General features: G+C 36.5%; 1 protein-coding gene across 1 annotated transcript in view; it reads left to right on the forward strand.

Annotated features, from left to right (window-relative positions):
- Positions 1 to 18964, forward strand: part of BICC1 (BicC family RNA binding protein 1) — a 109259-nt gene that overhangs the window by 65985 nt on the left and 24310 nt on the right. Inside the window, exons 4-7 of the mRNA XM_037400683.1 lie at positions 14548 to 14627; positions 15806 to 15964; positions 16887 to 16940; positions 17958 to 18152. Coding sequence (XP_037256580.1) covers positions 14548 to 14627; positions 15806 to 15964; positions 16887 to 16940; positions 17958 to 18152 — 488 coding nt within the window. The remainder of the gene's footprint in view (positions 1 to 14547; positions 14628 to 15805; positions 15965 to 16886; positions 16941 to 17957; positions 18153 to 18964) is intronic.

The raw sequence follows: 18964 nt of genomic DNA on the forward strand, positions 1-18964 counted from the left end.
ACAAAACAGAATTAGAATGTGTGCAAGTAAAACAAGACGGCAATAAAAAGGATTAAATTTTGAGTGCAACTGTCATCCAGCTTATTAGATCTGTGTCCAGTGCAATGTCAAATACTGTAAACTGCTTGGGTTTGTGACACTGAAGGACAATAATAGCCAAGAAAGCAAGCTGAGAAAATCTTGGGCTTCAAGAGAATGCAAGATGTTCTGTGGAACTTGCTTAAAATATTGCAATGCCAAACAGTTCCCACCAAGGTTTGTGGCAATAAATTTATAGAGTTATATGAAGTTATACATCTGCAAAATACATTCCTGTGTATATTTCTCATCTTCCGTTTCTCTTGTAATGTAGTGCAGTGAGAAGTTAAGCTAGTGTTAGCTTTTCTGCGTGAATATACTGTCATGTGTAGAACTACAGATGTGAATTGACTTGTTTGTAGATATACATTTGGTCACTTCAAAGAAATCTAAACTTTCAGAATGAGCGTGCTTTCAGGGGGCAGGGCAGTGAACCACTGAACGTGACTATTGGGGTGCAATATATGTTTCCTTTACTGCTTGCAGGAAACTTGCCTGAAACTGAAGTGGTCCAGCCACTTCCCATCCTTACAATGATTGAAATGTAACATCTGTCTTTCCGTTAGGTATCCTAATGTTCTGTCCCATACTGGGCAGTGCTTTCATTGATCATTTATTGATGGGATAGTATGTATTTATAAAATTTGCAACCATCATAAAGTTGACAGAATACAATTTACATTCAAAACAAACTGGAGAAACTATGCAAAATTAGTAACAATTCAGTAATGGTGACTCAACACAGGCTACTTGGCGAAGAAAGCTCAGGTGTGCAGTCCTGAAGAAAGGGGTCTAAATGTCAGTGTGTGTGTCAGATTAAACAGGCACTGGAGTTTAATTCTGTGTCCTAGAATAAAGCAAACTGGGACATATATTCAGGCTCATGGTTTGTAAATAAAAGAAATATTTATGTTGTGCAACTTAATACTGGTGAGGTTTCACCTGTGAAATCGTACTACTTATCGGTGCTAGTCCTCAGAGTTTGGACAACTTGGAGAAAATCCACAGGAAAGCAAAGAAGATGTTTGAAAACAAAAATTGGGAAAAGGTTAAAAAAAATAATGTTATATATAATCTAAAAAATTGAGGGCTATGTGGGAATAAGAAAAAGGTGATTGTTATCCATGTCTACTTAAGACAGAATTAAAAACAAACATTTCTGTCACAGATTTCTCTTGGATTTTAGGTGGGACAGGAATAGGTAATTATTGTAATAAGTTTATAGGCTTTGGGGTCCCCTACTAGTAGAGCTTTTTCAGGACAGATTAAGTAACTTATCAACAGTGCTCTAGTATACTAGCTCCTGCCATGAAGATGGCTTAAATGACCACCTGTAATAGTTCAGCCCTTCACTTCTGAAACTTTCAAAAAAAAGTTAAATGCATTTTAGTTGCTTACTGAAGGATGCTGCAAGAAGGAATCCATGTAGAAGAGCCACGGCAGTGCACTAGGGAGGGGAACAGACTTTTGGATTCCGTAAGTGGAGATGGGATTTGTTCCAGAGTGAGGGGTTACAAGAAAAATAAACCAAGAAAAAAAATTACTGTAGAGAAGGCCATTTGTAGTGTGAATAATTAGTGAAATGCAGGACAAAGAGATAATAAAGTGTATAAGCTTATGACAAAATGGATTATCATTTTAATCAGCTGACTCATTATATTAAAAAAACACTGCTTAGCAGTGTAAGCAACATATCAGCCCAAAGGAAGAAATTGTCAAGAAGTAAGAGGCCCTTGACAATTAACTAGCTTTATGCGTACACACACACGCGCACACACACCAATATACAGTAACAAACAGGGATTACTATTTCTTTTGCATATTTTTTGCTTCTTCCTCTTCTGTAATTTTTTTGATTAGAACTTGAACCGCAGTAATTTCTGACTTTAGCAGCAGCTGAAAATGAACATCTGGTAAGTTGTATTTGAGTGCATAAATTTGGGTTGCTAAATCTGTATCTGCAAGCAGTTGCTTCTGGCTTAATCACCCTAACAATACAACTTCCTGTTTTATTTTTTTTTATTATTTCTATGGGCAGGCTAAATTTTATCTAGACAGTGAGATTTGTAAGGCCATAGCTGCTAATTAAAATATCAACATAATACTATACTCAGCATTGACATTCAGGAGGTAAATTGGCACGGTAGTGTATGGCAAGTGCTAGGTCATGTTTTCCAGCTTGTCTCCAGTATTGTCTTTATTTTGTAAGTCTTCTGTTTGAAGGTAATTTCTGGAGTGACTTATGCATGGTGGTAGCAGTAAACAAAAATAAGTCTTTGCAAAAATTCTTTAGTTCTGGTTTAAATTTGTCAGAGTAAAATCAGTTGAAGGCAACTTTGTGAATGTGGCGTAAATTTGTTGAATTGATATTGATTGAAATATCTATTTTTATTTTTTTACTATACTTGTGAGCTGGAATTTGGCTTTTCTATGCATAATGGAAAACTTGTCTCCCACAAATATTTAGATAGCTAAACCGCAGGGATGATTTTCAGCTGTCTTATGTTGTTTGTCCACAGCTGTTGCTCTGTGTTTTCTTGGTTTAAATTGATAGGACATGATGGATTTGTAGGAGATATGCTGGAAAGGGGCTGTAATTTTTTTATTATTTTTTTTTATTGTCTTGTCATAGAGAAACAGTTAGTGGCAGACTAGCATGGGGAATTTTTTTACTTCAAACTGTGAATATAGAACCTGAAACAAAAATGACTGAGTTTCTTGGTAACTCAAATAAAACACCACTGCCACCATTGTTCTAAGTGGATGTATTTTGCACCTGAAGACCCAGCTTCCTATACCTCACTATCTTCTAGTCTAGTTTTTCTGTGATTTGCCAAGATTGACAATATTTGCATATTTTGCAGTCTGAAATGCATGCACACACCACAGAATATCCAGTCTCTTGAGAGTGGCTGCTCTCCCTAGGCTGAGATACAAAGCTGGAAAAATTGTTTTCTGTGTTTATGATGTTTGGCTTGTGAATATATCAAGGAAAAGAATCTTTGTAGCTTTAATAGTTCTCAGAGTATTCATTTTGGGTACTTGCTCACTGCTAAGCTTCTTAATTAATCTGCAGGCTACCTGTTGCAGTTAAGACAAGCAATACTTGAAAAACACAACTTTGAAAATGGTAAATATTTTCTGTAATGTGTTGCTAAGGCAATCAATACATAATTGACTTAAAGATTTAAAGCAAGTCTCTTGCTGACATAGCGTTTATTGTTTGGAATGCCAGATTAATTACAGCATGTATTGCAGTCACTGTATTATGAGCTACATCTGCTTTTTGTTAACTTTCTCTGTAAATGAGAAACTGTCAGTGCATACTGTTTCTCATATTCTGCAGAAACATTCCCCAAACTCTCTTAACTGTGTACTTTAAAAATTAAAGAACCGTTGTGTTTAGATCACAAGTTCATTTATTTATTTTGTTTCTGGAGGAGCTGATCCAAGCATAGATGACTCCTCCCTGTTTTGCAATAAATAAATGAAGAGAAAGAGACTGTCCCAGGCCATTTGAAATTTGGCCACAGGAGTTCATGTTGATTCACTCCTATCGGAGCAGTTAGATATGCACACAGCTACAGCATCCCTTGTGCTAGCCACTGGCAGCAAATACTTCGGTTACTGGAGGTATTTGTGCCAGCCTCCAGTTTGCTACAATTTCAGATATCAGCCGGATCAATTATTTCTCCTTCGTTTGCATGCAGCGTAGGTGACAACTGAGAGAGCTTGTAAAGTCAGTCACATTTGCCTGAGCCTTTTATCTTGTTTGTAATTAGCTTGTTGATACTTCTGTGCTCGATGTGTGTGTGCCTACAGCAACAAATGCTGGTTCTATGCAAAAATGTAAAATCATTAATATGTAGTGGCTCAGGGAAAGGCACTATACACTTGCAGCCACATTTTTGAATGATTTAAGGAAACATTCGAGGTAGCAAAGGAGCGAGCACATGGGCATGGTTCTTCAAGTAAATTTACACAAGTGTCATTTAAACTCTGCAAGACTAGGAACAAAGTTTTCAGTTTCTCTGTTATTGATCGGGGCTTGCTGTAAGGAACAGCAGTTTGCTTGTACTCGGACATAGAAGGGAGAGCCAAAATACAAACAGATGTAATATGAAGGGAATTACTAAGGGGCTTAACGTTCACTGAGAGTACTTGGCAGTAACTGTAGTACAAACTCAAATTTTGGGCCCTAGAATGTAGCAATATAAACTCTTAACATTTTAATTAAATTACTTGGGAGTACAAATTTTTCACAATATTTCAGAAAAAAACTGTAATTAGTTAATGTATTGTTTTGGGATTTTTAGTAGCTTCTAGCTGTTAGCAGAATCCTTGCAGTGTGCTCCATGCTATGTTTACACGTAAACTGGAGAATGACATAGTGTTGCACTCCGCAATTCCCATCCTTCTATTGAAACTCAATTTTGGGGCACCAAAAACCAGAATGACTGCTGAAATTAACATCACACAGATGCCAAACAGGCAACTAATTTTCCAGAGGTGAGTTTTGTTGTTTGTCTAATACTGGAGAGAGGCAGATGGACAGAAGACATGCAAAAAATTTTATCTGAGAACCGCTCAGGGATGATTTCCTGATTTAAAAGGCAACACTTGACATCTTTCGGGCATTTATTTTTTTTAAGCGTATCACAAAGTAATTACCCTTCCAGAAGAACAGTGTGGGAAGCGTGGTGTTTATTTGCTAAGAATCCCTCCTTAAAAGCTTCTGCTTTTCTTTTTATGTCATTGGTCTTCAGGAGAGGAAGGTTTGCTTCCTGCATCAGCTGCAAACTGCCAGTCATTCTGGAGAAAATAATTTAATATCTGTGGCTAAGAATAACCTTTTAACGTAAGATCTACTACTGTTAGTGCCATATGATATTACCATGTTAAAAGCCAAGAAATGGTAGATTACTATATGATTAAAACATGTAATTCGGTATTCGCATCAAAAATTGCTTGTATAAACCATCTGGAAGTTTTTAAGGCATAAGCTTCCACTAGATGACTAATTTTTTCTTGATTGGATGCCTCACAAATGGATTTAGAAGGAAGAAGGAAACTCTACTTCCCCAGACTGCCCATTTGCTTTTTTTCTTCCTGGAGACTACAGCCTGAATAGCAGTGATGCATGGAAAAAGCTATTACATTGCCATGCTGGCTGTAAAAGAAAAAAAGGCACCTTAGGCTTTTTTTAAAAAATAAGAGAAAAAATAATCTTGTTCAATGAATGGCAGAAATTAGTTGGTAACAATCATAGCAATTTTTGACTCAAATTTCATACATTTAACAATATCATAGCATTAAAATATGTATTGATATTTCAAACAATGATGTAGAAATGCAATGTATGTGATCGTGATCTAAATTTCTGTATCAAACCCAAAATGACTGCTGCGTTATAGCTTCAAAGAAAGCATTAAGGAGGCTTTTCTTGCATAGGATCTATCTCTTGTAAGCAACGTTATTTGTATCCGGTACATGAAAAGACAGGATAGGCAGTGAATATGATCTGCTTGCACTTGAGTTCTCTTTCAAAAGAGACTGCAAAGCCATTAAATCTGTATTAGACCATGGACTGTTAGACTACAGTTTTACTGGATTGTCGGTGCTGTAAGAAAATGCCTGTCTTCTGCTGCTGCAAGTCCTTGTTATTATGCCTGTCACTGCATGATCTGTGTACCACCAACACAGGTAGCTGATGGAAATACCTCATGTCCTAGGGTTTATCAGCAGTAAGTCAATGACTTTACTAAATACGCAGGTCTTATTTTTATCGTAAGTAAGATAAAGTAAGTACTATCAATAATGTGTGTTCAAGATGAGTAACAAAAGATCTGCTAGAGCTCTAAACTCAGTCTTTAACAATAGTTCACTATAATGCAAATAGTAAAAACATCTAATGAGGCTTTTAATGCTTGGTGTTTGCAATATTTGCTCAAATCTTACTGTTGACAATGCAGTGACCAGAAGCATCTCTCTATGATCTGCCAGTTGGTCATAGATTCATATTCTTTGATTGCAACTGTTTCTGCTGTTGGGCTTCTGGCCTCAGCAGGCACCAGTTTGTGTTTTGCTTTGGCTCACGGACCTCCTGTTCCTGCTTCTGAGCTACTTGTTACGCTGCCTCTAGCATTTGCGCATTTGGACTTGCCTATAATGTCTTGCAGAGGCTGTTTGCTGCCAGAGATCTCCTTGCTGAGGTGCTCTGCTCCTCTGTGTGGTGTTGCATGTTTTCACTACGTTCATTGCACTTCAGATCTATACTTGGTAGCTGATGAAGTGCTTGATGTTGTGCATTTATACTCCCTGTATTTTGGTGGGGGGGGGAAGCTTAGAGGTACTCTGTGAAAGGCAGATACACTTACAATCCATGATCTGACTATGCTTCTCATGTTTCAAAGTACCATTTTCATGTTTTCATTAAGCTGTTGCTATTTGGTTACCTGTCAGGAAGACTGTATAAATGTTTCTTTATCAGACTTTTAATTTTTCTCTATTAAAAACAAACAAACAAAAAAAAAAAACAAACACAAACCGAACAAAAATAAACCATTTACCATGTTAATCAGGAATACAGTTGAAATAAAGATGTCTAAAAATATAATAGTCCAGGAAAGGCAAACTTTTCTGGGGAGAATCCATTTCACTCTGTAGAAGTGTAATACTAAAGCAGAGAAAGTAATAGAGTGTTTGTAATCGTATCCAGAAATACTGTGTATAGTTGTCTTTGGCTTTAGTCACCGGGTGCCTGACGTCCTATAAAGAACCTACTGTTTCCATTTTTCTGATAATAGTTCATTTTGTTCTGATTCTCAAGAGGACAGTTATGTCCTGTTCGCTCAGGTGAATCTCATGCAGTAGTCTTTGCTGGAGACAAGCTGCATCCTCCTGTTCCAACCAGAGAATACTTTCCAATGGCCATATAAAAATCTGCTCACACAGCGAATGCAGTCAGTCAGAGCAATAAGACATTAAAAGACATGGCAATAATCAGGGAGCATGAAGATGCAAAGTAAGCATAGTCAGATTTGGATGTGGGAGAATTTGCAAAGAAGGTTGAGCCTGAGGCGTGCGTTTAGGGTCATGAGTCAGATGTTATGATGCTTTTTATTTAGCAAAACACAGCCGCAATGACTTCTTTGCAAATGTGTGTGTGAGAAACTAAAATTATCTCAAGGGTTATGCATCGAAATTGTAACCTCAAATATAAAGTCTATGTGCAATGAAGGTATAATTCTGGGTTTTGATAGTAATGTTGTGGGCTATTTTTTAAGTCCTCTATTAAGTTGATCATCTATAGCTTTTTTTATTCCCTACTTCTTATTTTCTTTCCCAGGCATTGTGGTTCTGTGTTTGTGCTTTGAGATGCAATGGCAACAGCCGTTTAAGTAATGAAATCTGAATTTGTTGGTTCCATGTTGAAAAAATAAGACGTAACAGACTTTGTGTCCTGCTGAGAGATTGCCTTGCTTTGGGTGACCTGAAGAACAACTGCCCAAGAAGTAGCAGAACTGCAGCATGGCGTGTGCCTTGTAGTGTCAGAATGCATTTATAAAATGTCCCTAATGACCTTTTTTGGAAAAGTAAAATAAGGAATTTAAGCTAATTATGGTGGTAAGAAACTGAAATTGTTTAACTGAAATGGAGTCTCTGGGTGATTACAATTAATTCATTTTCATTTCTTCTTTTCAGGTTTTCTTCTTCTCCACCTTGGCCTTCCCCTTCTCCCTTCAAATCCGTTTAAATTCTGTTTAAATTGCCATACATTCTGTTACCTCTTCCTTGTCTTACCTCTTTGCTTAATGCTTTAAGAGAAGTCCTTTCAGCTTCATTTCCTCTGTCACTGGGTCCGAAATCCAGTCATCAATAGTTTATTTCTCCAAAAATAATAAGTTGTACAGGTAATCTATTTTTTAAAGCTTATCTGATGTTTCTGGCTAATTTTAAGTAACCTGTTACAGGTGTTAGTTTCCTTTTGAATTGCACTATGAAATGTTTGAGAAACAAGGTTCTTTTCTCTGTTCTACCAGATGTTGCACATCATTTCTATGGTTTTGTGTGTGTCTAAGGTCAGTGTTTTACCCAGTCTCAGCATCACGAGTAACTGCGTGTCCATGTATGTATATGTGTATATACATGTATTTTTATAAATGTTGGAGAGAAGTAAGGAGAGGATAGTAGGCTTCACCATCATGTAGTTGTTACAGTGCAGGATTGAAAAGCAATGCTCGGATACTTAACGCTCCTCAGGTGACTACATGATAGCAACCAAAAAGTAAGAAGAGTGAAGGGTTGTATGTAAACCGCTTTCCCTGGAGCTATGGCAGAAGCAGTGCAAACAGTATTTACTTTTTTCTTAGCTTCATTCTCATACGCTCTGTAGAGCAGAAATTCTTCTAAAGATGGTTTGGAGTTAGATGCCAGTAAGGGGGAAAGTTAAGAGTCAAAATCTTCTAAGATAGTCTTCCAATTCAAATGTGCATGCATGTGTAGGCAGTGGCTCTAGCTTTTCCCAAAGAAGGTTTCATAATCAGCTGTTTGTCCGCAGCAGTCAGATCCCCTAGAATGGCCAGAGCCTTAGGGTATGTCGGCTCTGAAGACACCATTAATTGCTTGCAGCCGGTGATGCTTTTTTGTTTGGTTGTTGGGGTTTTTTTTTGATGTTCTGTGATGCTTTGGTGAGCTTTTGATCATGCCCAAGTTAGCTAGTTGAAGTCTCCTTCAGAGGTGATGGTGCTGCGGTGTAATTTAAACTAAAAAACAAACAAACAAACAAACCACCCCTGTTGTTGAGTGATATGTCTTGAAGGGTACACAGGGCGTGTGCAGTAGGAAATGACCCATTGCATTCTGCCTTACTATATGAGTAGATTCGGGGGGTGGGGGGTGGGGGGGTGGTTCTTCAATGGTTTAGGTAGCGGGAGGTGAATAAGGGTGCCAAGCTGCTTTGGAGAGAGGGTTAGAATTCTTTTAAACTGGTAAGCAAACAGTGAGAAGTGCCCAAGTGACAAATTTCTTTTCATATACAATTGCATTACTTTGCATATGCTCTTAATCGTGAGCATTTGCTGCATGCTTTTAGCCTTAATGTTTCTTTTCCATGGGAACAGACTGAGCCTGTTCCAGGTCTGTCTTGGCTGTCATCAGTCCACCTAGTTTGGTCGGTGAATATCCACTTGACAACTGTACACACAGTATTTCCTGATTTAATTAAAAGAAATAGTTTTAATTAAACTATCCCTTTTTCCATGCTAATAGGAAGTCCTATTTGACCTTTTTGATTGATTCACTTCTTTTATAGACCTATGTTTCATTTTGTTTTAGGGTTAATAATGTACTCGCTCTTTTGGTTGACAAGTTAGCAACTTACCGGTCAGGTATTCATTTGGCTTTCTCTTTTCATACTGACTTCTCGTATTAATTAGTGTGTTTTGTGCTAGTAATTTTGGGGCAGATATTTCCATAAATTGTTCTTAAAAATGCTAGGTCTCTGTTTTCTTTGAATGGCTCAAGTTCAGTAATACTCATGGGCTATTCAGATCCTAATCGGTTATTTATTAAGAATGACTGTCATCTGCCCTGGTATTGCCCATTTGTCTAGCTATTTTTAGAACAGTGGTATTTTTGTAGCTGAAGTGATGTCTGTTCATCCTGTAAACAAGCTACTTGCATTGCTGTGGTCTGAAGAGCTTGCCCAGACATTAAATGTAATGTCTTGAGTTGCAGGAGAGGTCTACACAGTTAAGTGTTATAATTATTAGAAATACTTTTTGCCTGACAAACGTTAAGTGTTGGATGCGTTTGCCCTGGCACAAATGTATTTGCTTGGAGGAATTTTATTTTGCTTACTGAAATCTCGCACACAATAGTAGCAAAAAAGCTGGAGGCTTGCTGGTATAGCTGTGGACAAAGACTGAGGAGGTGGAAACTGCCCAAGTATGGAGTGAAGAATTTGAGGACAGCAGCAATAAAAGACCACTTGAAGGCAGAAGTCTGGCAAAATGAGGACTGAGAAAAATTTCCAGCATATTTTGTGGTGTAACTTTAGCTTTCTATTTTATGTAAATATTCTTCCATTCTTGAGAAGAGGTGGGGGGGATATCTGTTAAATTTATTTTCCAGTCTTAGGGAAAAAGATGCTGCCCATCAAAACTGATTAAAAGATAATTACAGTTATTTGTTTTGTATTTTGCAAGACACTAATCGTATTGTTTCTTATGAGTCAAAAATCTTTTCCAATTTCTGACACTGCGCTTGTGTTTAAAGCATTAAAGCCTTACATGCTTTTAGCACAGACTTCTTGTGAAGCCTTTGTTCTGTGTTTACAAATAGTTTGTAAAGCTTTGGCGTATTGTTTCTTCATTCATGGTAGTCATCTTTCATTGCTGTAGGATTTAAATAGTTTTATTTAAAGTATATTTCCAGTTGTATTCAAAAGCTTTTTTTAAAAAAAAAAAAAAGTGCGTGGGTGCGGAAATTGCTTTTTTCCCCTGCCCACCCACCCCACCCCAGTAAAAACAGGTACCAAACCCAGTGTTCCTCAGGGTTGACGTATGGCATAACAACTTGGTGATCTGATCCAGTTGTCACCTGGACCAAAATAGCATCATTTTGCCCCAGTCCCAGCAGGATCTGTCTGTGGCAGTGCGTTAGTCTTGTTCCATGGGTGGCCTTGTCCCAGCCAAGGCTGTGTGCAGGTGCTGTGGTCACCTGGGTAAGCCCACGGACTGGGCAGTGATTCTGTGCTTGTCTGTATGGACCGTGCTGTATGTACACTACACCTGCTATACCTTTATGCCTGACAATTTTCTTCACACTTTTAAGAGTGCAATTTATCTTGTTTTGGGCTCTGTTGAGGATACATTGCTACAGTCACACCCTGCAGGTATTTCAAATATTAATGTAGAGCTTTATCCAACAAATATTTTTGTCTTAGTACTAAGAAAATATAGTATTTTTTTCTAAATTAAGAGTAACCGTTAATCCATGGAATAAATAGTTGCACCTGGAAAATAGGGTAAAAGTTTTATGTTCAACCTTGTTTAATGTAAATACAACAGCAAACTGACATCGCTTGTCATATGCAGGTACTGAACACCCTACGTTTGTGGTGCCAAGACGTAATAAATCGTCTGGAACCATTTTTATTGTCATTGGCTCCTTGTTTTCTGAAGCTGTTGCTACCAATATCTAGAAATCTTAAGTCAACTGTTTTAATTACTCCCTTGTATCAATGCACAAAGACCTTACCTGGTCACTTCATTCCCACTCAGATAGAAATCCTGAAAACACTTTTCAGATGCTATACAGCTTTGGACTTTTCCACAAAATAGTTCAGATTAACCAGAAAGCTGGAAACTGAAGGTAAATTAGTGACAGGTTTTCTCTGTTGAGCAGACAGTTGTTTGAGGTCAAATGTGGCCTGATCTGCACTGGGCTTCCAAGAAGTTTGGGACTAACTTGCCTTCTGACTATCTCCTCATAAACCTGCCTGGAATACAGTGTTTTAAAACAGAAACGGAAGGTCCTTAACTTTGAAAATAAATAATTCAGCCAGAAGAAAGAAGACAGATTCTCAACCTCATTTTTCTTAATAATTGGTCAAATGAGAGTATTCAGGGTTGGTCTCAGAAAAAGAGCTCGTATAGTGATAGGTGATTTGATTAGCATATATGGACCTTGACTGGAAGATGCTATTGAACACTAAAGGTTCTTTAATCTTGGGGGGACAAAAAAAAAAAAAAAAAGTAGAACAAGAACCAGTGAACCTAAGTGTCCAAAATCAGGCGCAAGTCTGGGAGGCTGAAAGGGGTAAACTATTAGAGCAGACAATTTTCTACTTTTCCATATTTTCCAGAGGAACTGCAATGCAAACAAGCTAATTGGCTCAATAGAGAGGTGTATTTAAAAAATTTAAGGGTCTGAAATATAAAAAAGACTATATGATCCAATTGCCTCTCTGAATTTTTAGTCAATTCCTGAACTGATCTCTTTGTTCATTGATTCAGTATTATTTGGATACCTGTTGGCTTTCCTGCAGATCGTACATAATTTCAATGTACTTTCAACTCCTGCAAAGCCAGTTCAAAGAATTAAAAATCTGTTAGTTGCAAGTAACTCTTCTCATGCAAAATTTTCATGTGGGTGTCATATCTGAACGGTGTTTCCTTGAAGAAAAGAGTAAGCAAGTCTCAGAGGAAGAATTCCATTAACTTAAATTAGTTGCTTAATTAAGACTACTGTGTCATTGAGAAGAAGTCAAGTAAGGAGAGGGTATTTAAGAGCAATTCTAAAAGATTTTTGTAGCATGTTTTAGAATTGTCATTGGTATCAGTGGATTCTTTTTTTGCTTTGTGAATTCTTCTTTTATTTTTGAAGTGAGTAATTGGGCTTTTTTTCCTGTAATGTAGATATATGGGGTTCTTTGCTGAAGCTGTTGGTATATAGAGTCCAACTAAGATGAGAAATAGAAAATATAGGTATTCTAAACTGCACTTTCACCCACAGCTAAATAAATAGTATTATGGAATGGTAGTAATCTTCTTTGGTACTAATAGGATGCCATGCTTGTCTTCAGATATTTTTCACACTTGTAACCAAATGTGTATTAAAATGTAATGTTTACAAATGTGTGGAAGTCAACCCCAAAATGGTGGTCGTCTGGTTTTGTGTTTTTCCTGGTTGTCTCTGCGGAGAGTGCTTGGAGCTTACACATAGTGTGCTAGAATCTGCTTCTGGGAGTTTCTGCCTGTGACACCCACTTCAAATAACGTTCACAGCTTAAACACATTAGAACCACATAGCTTACTGTCAACTTTAAAAAAGAAAAGAAAAATTGGCCTTAAGACTATTTTGTTGGTTTTTTACTTTGCTCCATTGTGAAAAGGCTGAAGCAGCAGATTTGTGGAGCTTCTTTAGATTCTATGCACATACTGTGTTTTTGTTACTACACAGTTTTTCCATTTTTAAAAATGAAATATATCTGTTTCTCAGAACTCAAAATGCTGCATTTTTCTTGACTTTCATGAAACTTGGCAGTGAATCCTGTGTTCCTTCAGTGTTTCTGTATCCCCAGCTGAATGTGCTCAGAACTTCCCAGTAGTAAAGACTAGAGATTATTTTTTTTTTATTGTTGGAACAAAAGAAGTATCCAGGCATGGCTTAAAGAGTTGCAGTTTTCAACTGAATACAACAGGTTTGGAATCTACAATTGTATTATTTGGCATTTCCTTAGTAGTGAAGTGCTTTCAATTACTGAGATGATGGGAAAGGCAGGTATGTTTTCTGCTGCTACTGAGAATATATTTACTTTTATATAGCCCAAAATGTATGTATCTGTCTAGCATAATGAATTAGATTAAATCATCAGCTAGAAGAGGGTTTCAAATTCTTCTTTTTTTGAATAACAGTTCATCCCATTCCAAGAGAAAAAACACTGCTTTACTGCAAAAGGGCAGAGCACTCAAGAACTGGGGAAAGAGAAATCGACACCCCTGCAAAATCATGTTCTTGTTTCTTATACTTAGAAATTTGAATGCTAGTTTGGGAAATCTTTCTTTGGTTTAATTGAACCTGTATTTAATGCTTTGACAGTAATTTTTAATTGTAGCACTTCAGGCCTCTGGACACCAGATGGTGCTGCTAAACTATCTAATGTGTAATTTTTACCCTTTTTTGAGTAGTTGATACTTGATGTGGCTCCGAAGTCAGTTCTGTACTTCCCGATGAGGTGTATATTCCAGGATGCAGAACTGTACTTGATAGCTCAGCAAAACATCTGCTGGTTTAAGGACAATGGTCTGCAAATTGTAAACTGAAGCGTGTTGTGGAATCAATATTTTGGATCTCACTGGGCAAAAATTGCTATCAGCTGATGTTCCTCCTGGGTATATAGCTTCGTAGCAAATTTTGATTTATATGCTTGACACTTCTGAGAATGGATTTAATGAAGTGTCATTTAAATTTGATGTGATAACTTCAAACAGAAAACTTCTGGTGGAGGCATCTTTATTGCTAGGTTAAAACTGCAAAGGAATTTCTAGAGGCTACTTAAATGCAGTGAAATGGTGAGGGTTTTTTTCCTAGACATTTTGTTAAGCTTCAGTAAGGCTGTCAAAAAGCTTTTAGCAGCCCTCTATTAATAATTGTTTGAGAAACCACGGTGGTTTAGTTATGTAATTGCATTGCAGGTGTTTATAGTAGTGTGATGTACGTTTGGTATTTGATTCCCATTTATTTTTAGTTGATTATGTTGGTTATCATAAAGTCATCTGGTAATCCTAACTGTGGGGCTGAAGGAACGGAACAATACATTTGCTTTGTAGGTGAATCCCAATGGTTGGTTGGATAGTTTATTGCTGAACTATAAATAGTAAATTATTGAAGTTATTTAAGCAGTGAGGAAAATTTAGATAGTTATTTTACTGTATTTTTTAACAACTTTTTTTTTTTTAATAGATCCCCATATTAAAGTCTCTGGAAAAAAGGAAAACGTTAAAGAAGCAAAAGAGAAAATAATGTCTGTCTTGGACACAAAAGTAAGAAAATATATATTTACAAAAAAACTTACTTAGAATATTACCTTAGCCCCTATTTTTGTGGTGGCATTGATCTCTTTAATGGGCTCATTTAAACAGAAGGTATTTATGGATGCTCTGAAGCAAAGTTACCAATAAATTCCTTCTGGATATTAATATTTGGTGTATACAAACGTATTTAATCATGCTACAAGAAAATACTTGCTTAAAGCACTCTTTCCAGATCTGAACTACATAGAAATAATATTCTTAACCATATGGCTAAAAGCATGCATGATTTGCTCATTGGATTGAGGTTTTTACTTCTGAAATACAGCTTCACTGCAAACAGTACATTATGCAGCCACTTCAGTGAACCTAAAATTTTATTTCTGTTTGAAATTCAAGTTTAGGAGCATGTATGCAGTTCTATTTGTAACTGTTACTGAATTCCTGTACTCTGAATTGTTAGGACTGCAATTTCTAAAACATCTGGATTTTGGCCGGTGTCTCATGTTCATCAGATTTTCTTTTCATCCAGTAGCAAGTCTTTTGGGGCAGTGTGTATGGCTTCTGCGTAGCTGTACACCAGCTTTTTGATTCTCTTAATAGATTGCCAAAAGGAACACTGCAGTGATAAGCACCATTTTTTGAACAACTATTAACAGTATTATAGACCGTTAATGAAATAGTTTTGAAGAACCGCTGTAGGCAGTGTTTGTGCATCTTAAAAATTGATGTACTAAAAAAAAAAATTAGTATGTTTTATTAAAGGAGGAATAAACCCTGCTATTTTATTCCCATGGCTTTGATTTGCCAGTCGTCTTCATATGATCCTTTCAGATCAGGCAGGTGTATGACTGCAAGTGAAAGAACACAGAACTAAAACTAGAATGGATAGCAAAAGGATATTTTTAAGTCACAGTTGATAAAAGCTATGGCATGTTTTAAAAGCCTTAGACATTTTTGTGAAGGTATATGTTCAGGGTATTTATTTCCATGTTATTTCCTCATTGGGAAGAAAATGTGAATGGTTTAGTATCTGACTATGATCAGTTTTGAAAACATCTTACTTCTGTAGAAGGTAAGCCATGGCAAAAATACTTTGGAAATAGAATGTTGAATGTCATTCTTGAAGTTACATTAATATACTCGGGTTCTGCTGTGTACAAATGTAATCTTGGGTGCTTGATTTCCAGAGCAATCGGGTAACCTTAAAGATGGATGTTTCACATACAGAACATTCTCATGTGATAGGTAAGGGTGGCAATAATATTAAAAAGGTGATGGAGGAAACAGGATGCCACATCCATTTTCCAGACTCAAATAGGAATAATCAAGCAGAGAAAAGCAACCAAGTAAGTATGGTTTAATATTTAACACATTTATCCTGTAATTCCTGAGGGTATAAAACTTCTCTAAACTTCTTTTGTCTCTCTGGGTGTTTTGTTAACAGTGAGTTCATGTTCAGGGAAATAGTTTTTTGGTATTTACACTCAAAAAACACAGGATTTTCTAAGTAAATAAATGTTATAGAACAGATGGAAACAATTTGTGATGGCTCATGAATAATTCTAATTTTTTTAAGTACAATTGTTTTGAGCTTACAGAAGTCAGCAAATTGGTATGAATAGTAGAGAAACAGTATGAAAACCACTGCTTTTGTAAAGTTTTCTCCTCTTCAGCACCTGACTTGTTTAGCGTATCGATTGATTTCTTGGTGCTTTTGACTTAGGTGTAATTTAGTTGAAAACTAAACTTGGTGGATAGCTAGTGAAAATGAATGTCCTGTTGGAAGAGTTCAACTTTACTAGAATAAGTCATTGACCCTGAATTGTACATCTTCTGTAATGCTAATATTCCTGGAATGTTTACTTTAAGGTCTTTCATCACTGTATTTAGAACTCCCTCTTGTGCATCCTAGTGGCTGCTGAGCAAAATACAGTTATTTAAAAATGTTCAGGAAAACTTAATGTGTTGAATATTAGCATTGAGTAAATGTATGTAGTAGTTATTCCAATTTTTGATCCAAACTGTATTGTTCCATGTATTTTTTTCTAGTTGCTAATGCTATATAACCTTAGATGTTAGAATATTCATAGATTGGTTTTTTAAAACTGGTTTTAGTTTGCAGTTACTGCTTAGAGAACACATAGGATGTCACTAGGTGTGAAATAAACACTGATTTTAAAACAAAATAATTTAAACAGAGCGCAGTTATCGGAATAATTTTTCCAATGCCCCATTTCAAAATGTGATACTATGTTTTTAATGTTCCAGGTATCTATTGCAGGACAGCCAGCTGGAGTGGAGTCGGCAAGAGTTAGAATTCGGGTAATAGTCTATTTCAGTATAGTGTTTCCTTTAGAACACCTGAAAGGAAAACGAAAGAAAAAAAAAAAAATAAATATATATATATATATATATATATATATAGTTTTGAGAATCCTAGGGTTGTCTGGCTTTGTCTTATAACAGCAGAAATACAGGAACAAATGTGAGTATCCATATGAGTAAAACGCAAAGGGTATTATAAAAACAGTGATTCACGTTCAAGCCAGACTTTTTAACTAGCCCAAGGTGGACCTTGAACACACAGTCCACAGTGTAAGCAAGATGTAAAGTATGCCATACTGTGCTAAAATTTACATCTTAACTTACCCTCCACAGATGGCATGTAGAAGCTCAGGCATCCTGTGTGAATCTGAGATAGGAAAGGCAATTTCTGCCTTTTTAATTATAACCATTTTCATTTATAAATTGTGTGAGTAATTTGGTGGAATTCAGTTTGTTCTCCACTTGTAGCACTTCTCCGTCTTTACTATCTGGTTTTGACTTGTTTGTGTATTCTGGCATGGATAATTATAAATCTAATCAATTATGAAAACTTTCTCACAATTTTTGTAGTCTGTTGTTGTCATTTACACAACCTTGGTCTTGACAGTCATGAAAAAGCTAATGTTTATGTAGATTTGTAGTTGAACTTCAGAGCCCCAATTAATCCATGACAGAAAAGAGACTTCCCTAGGAAGTTTTACAAACTGTTTGTAGGTCTGCCCGGGTAAGTATGGGAAATGACTTGGCTTTATTGTTGCTACATAGTTGCGAAAGATCCTGCTGTTTTGGAAAACAAACAAAAAGAGCCTATGCAGAACAAAAACTCTTGTGTCAATGGAAAAATTGGTGCCTTTTTCCAGCTCATGATAGTACTTTTATCAATGAACCCTGGGCAGAGGATGTATTATGCCAGGCTAGTCGTCAATGACCAGTACATGATGATTCAGTAATAAAATTGTTGTTCTAGTCAGTATGACTTCAGTTTTCAATATTTGCTCTTCAATGTTGTTGCAGGAGCTGCTTCCATTGGTACTCATGTTTGAACTGCCTATTGCTGGAATTCTTCAACCAATCCCAGATCCTAATTCTCCCACAATTCAGCATATATGTCAGACATATAATATTTCAGTTTCCTTTAAACAACGCTCTCGAATGTATGGTGCTACAGTCATTGTCAGAGGGTCACAAAATAACACTAGTGCTGTGAAGGTAATGAATCTTCTTAAGTAGGTTTCTGCATGTGATAAATATAATTTAGATACTTAAGAGCAATATTAATGTTATATCCTACCTTATCAGTACTTGTTATTACTGTATAATTACTTTTGAGGCCTGAGGGTTTGGGTTTTTTAAACTTCACTGGCATAGGTGAGGTATAAAAATGCATAGAAAATATTTTAAGTTTAGGATTCAGCATTTTTTGTGCTAAGCTTTTAATCTGTTTTTCATTTTTTGCACACCTGTTTAGGTTTCCAGCACTTCTGGAATACGTGCTAATCTTACCCATCTTCCAATTTAAAAACAAAACAAACAAACAAACAAAACCCAAAAAAACCCGCAAAACCAAACAAAACACACACACCTTCCTATGAGTTCTTCATGCTTTAATCTTCTCAACATACACTCAAATATATAACCTTGAAAGTTGCCCTAACAGTCGATAAAACTGGTCTTGCGAAACTGGCATTGGGAGATGTGAATTTGACAGTCAAGTAGAGGAACTGCCATGAGCTTATTTGTCTTAATAAAACAAAGAAGTTTCCTTGTTAACAAGTGGCAGTGTGACAGATTGATGTGGTCTTGGATGGGTGGATCTCAAGCCAGTAAGAACCTCTTAGGCCAAAACTGAAAGAGAATTTTAGCAAGTATACCTACCCAAATGAATCTCTATTGACATTTATTGCTGTATGTGGGCACAGAAGGTCTGTTGGGACCAAACCATTCGATCATCTTGCTGCCTTTTGCAGTGGCAATTAAATGCTGTATTTGGCCATAAAATGGAAATGGACTAAACTCTATCT

The sequence above is a fragment of the Falco rusticolus genome, chromosome 9 (assembly GCF_015220075.1).
Source record: "Falco rusticolus isolate bFalRus1 chromosome 9, bFalRus1.pri, whole genome shotgun sequence".
NCBI lineage: Eukaryota > Metazoa > Chordata > Aves > Falconiformes > Falconidae > Falco > Falco rusticolus.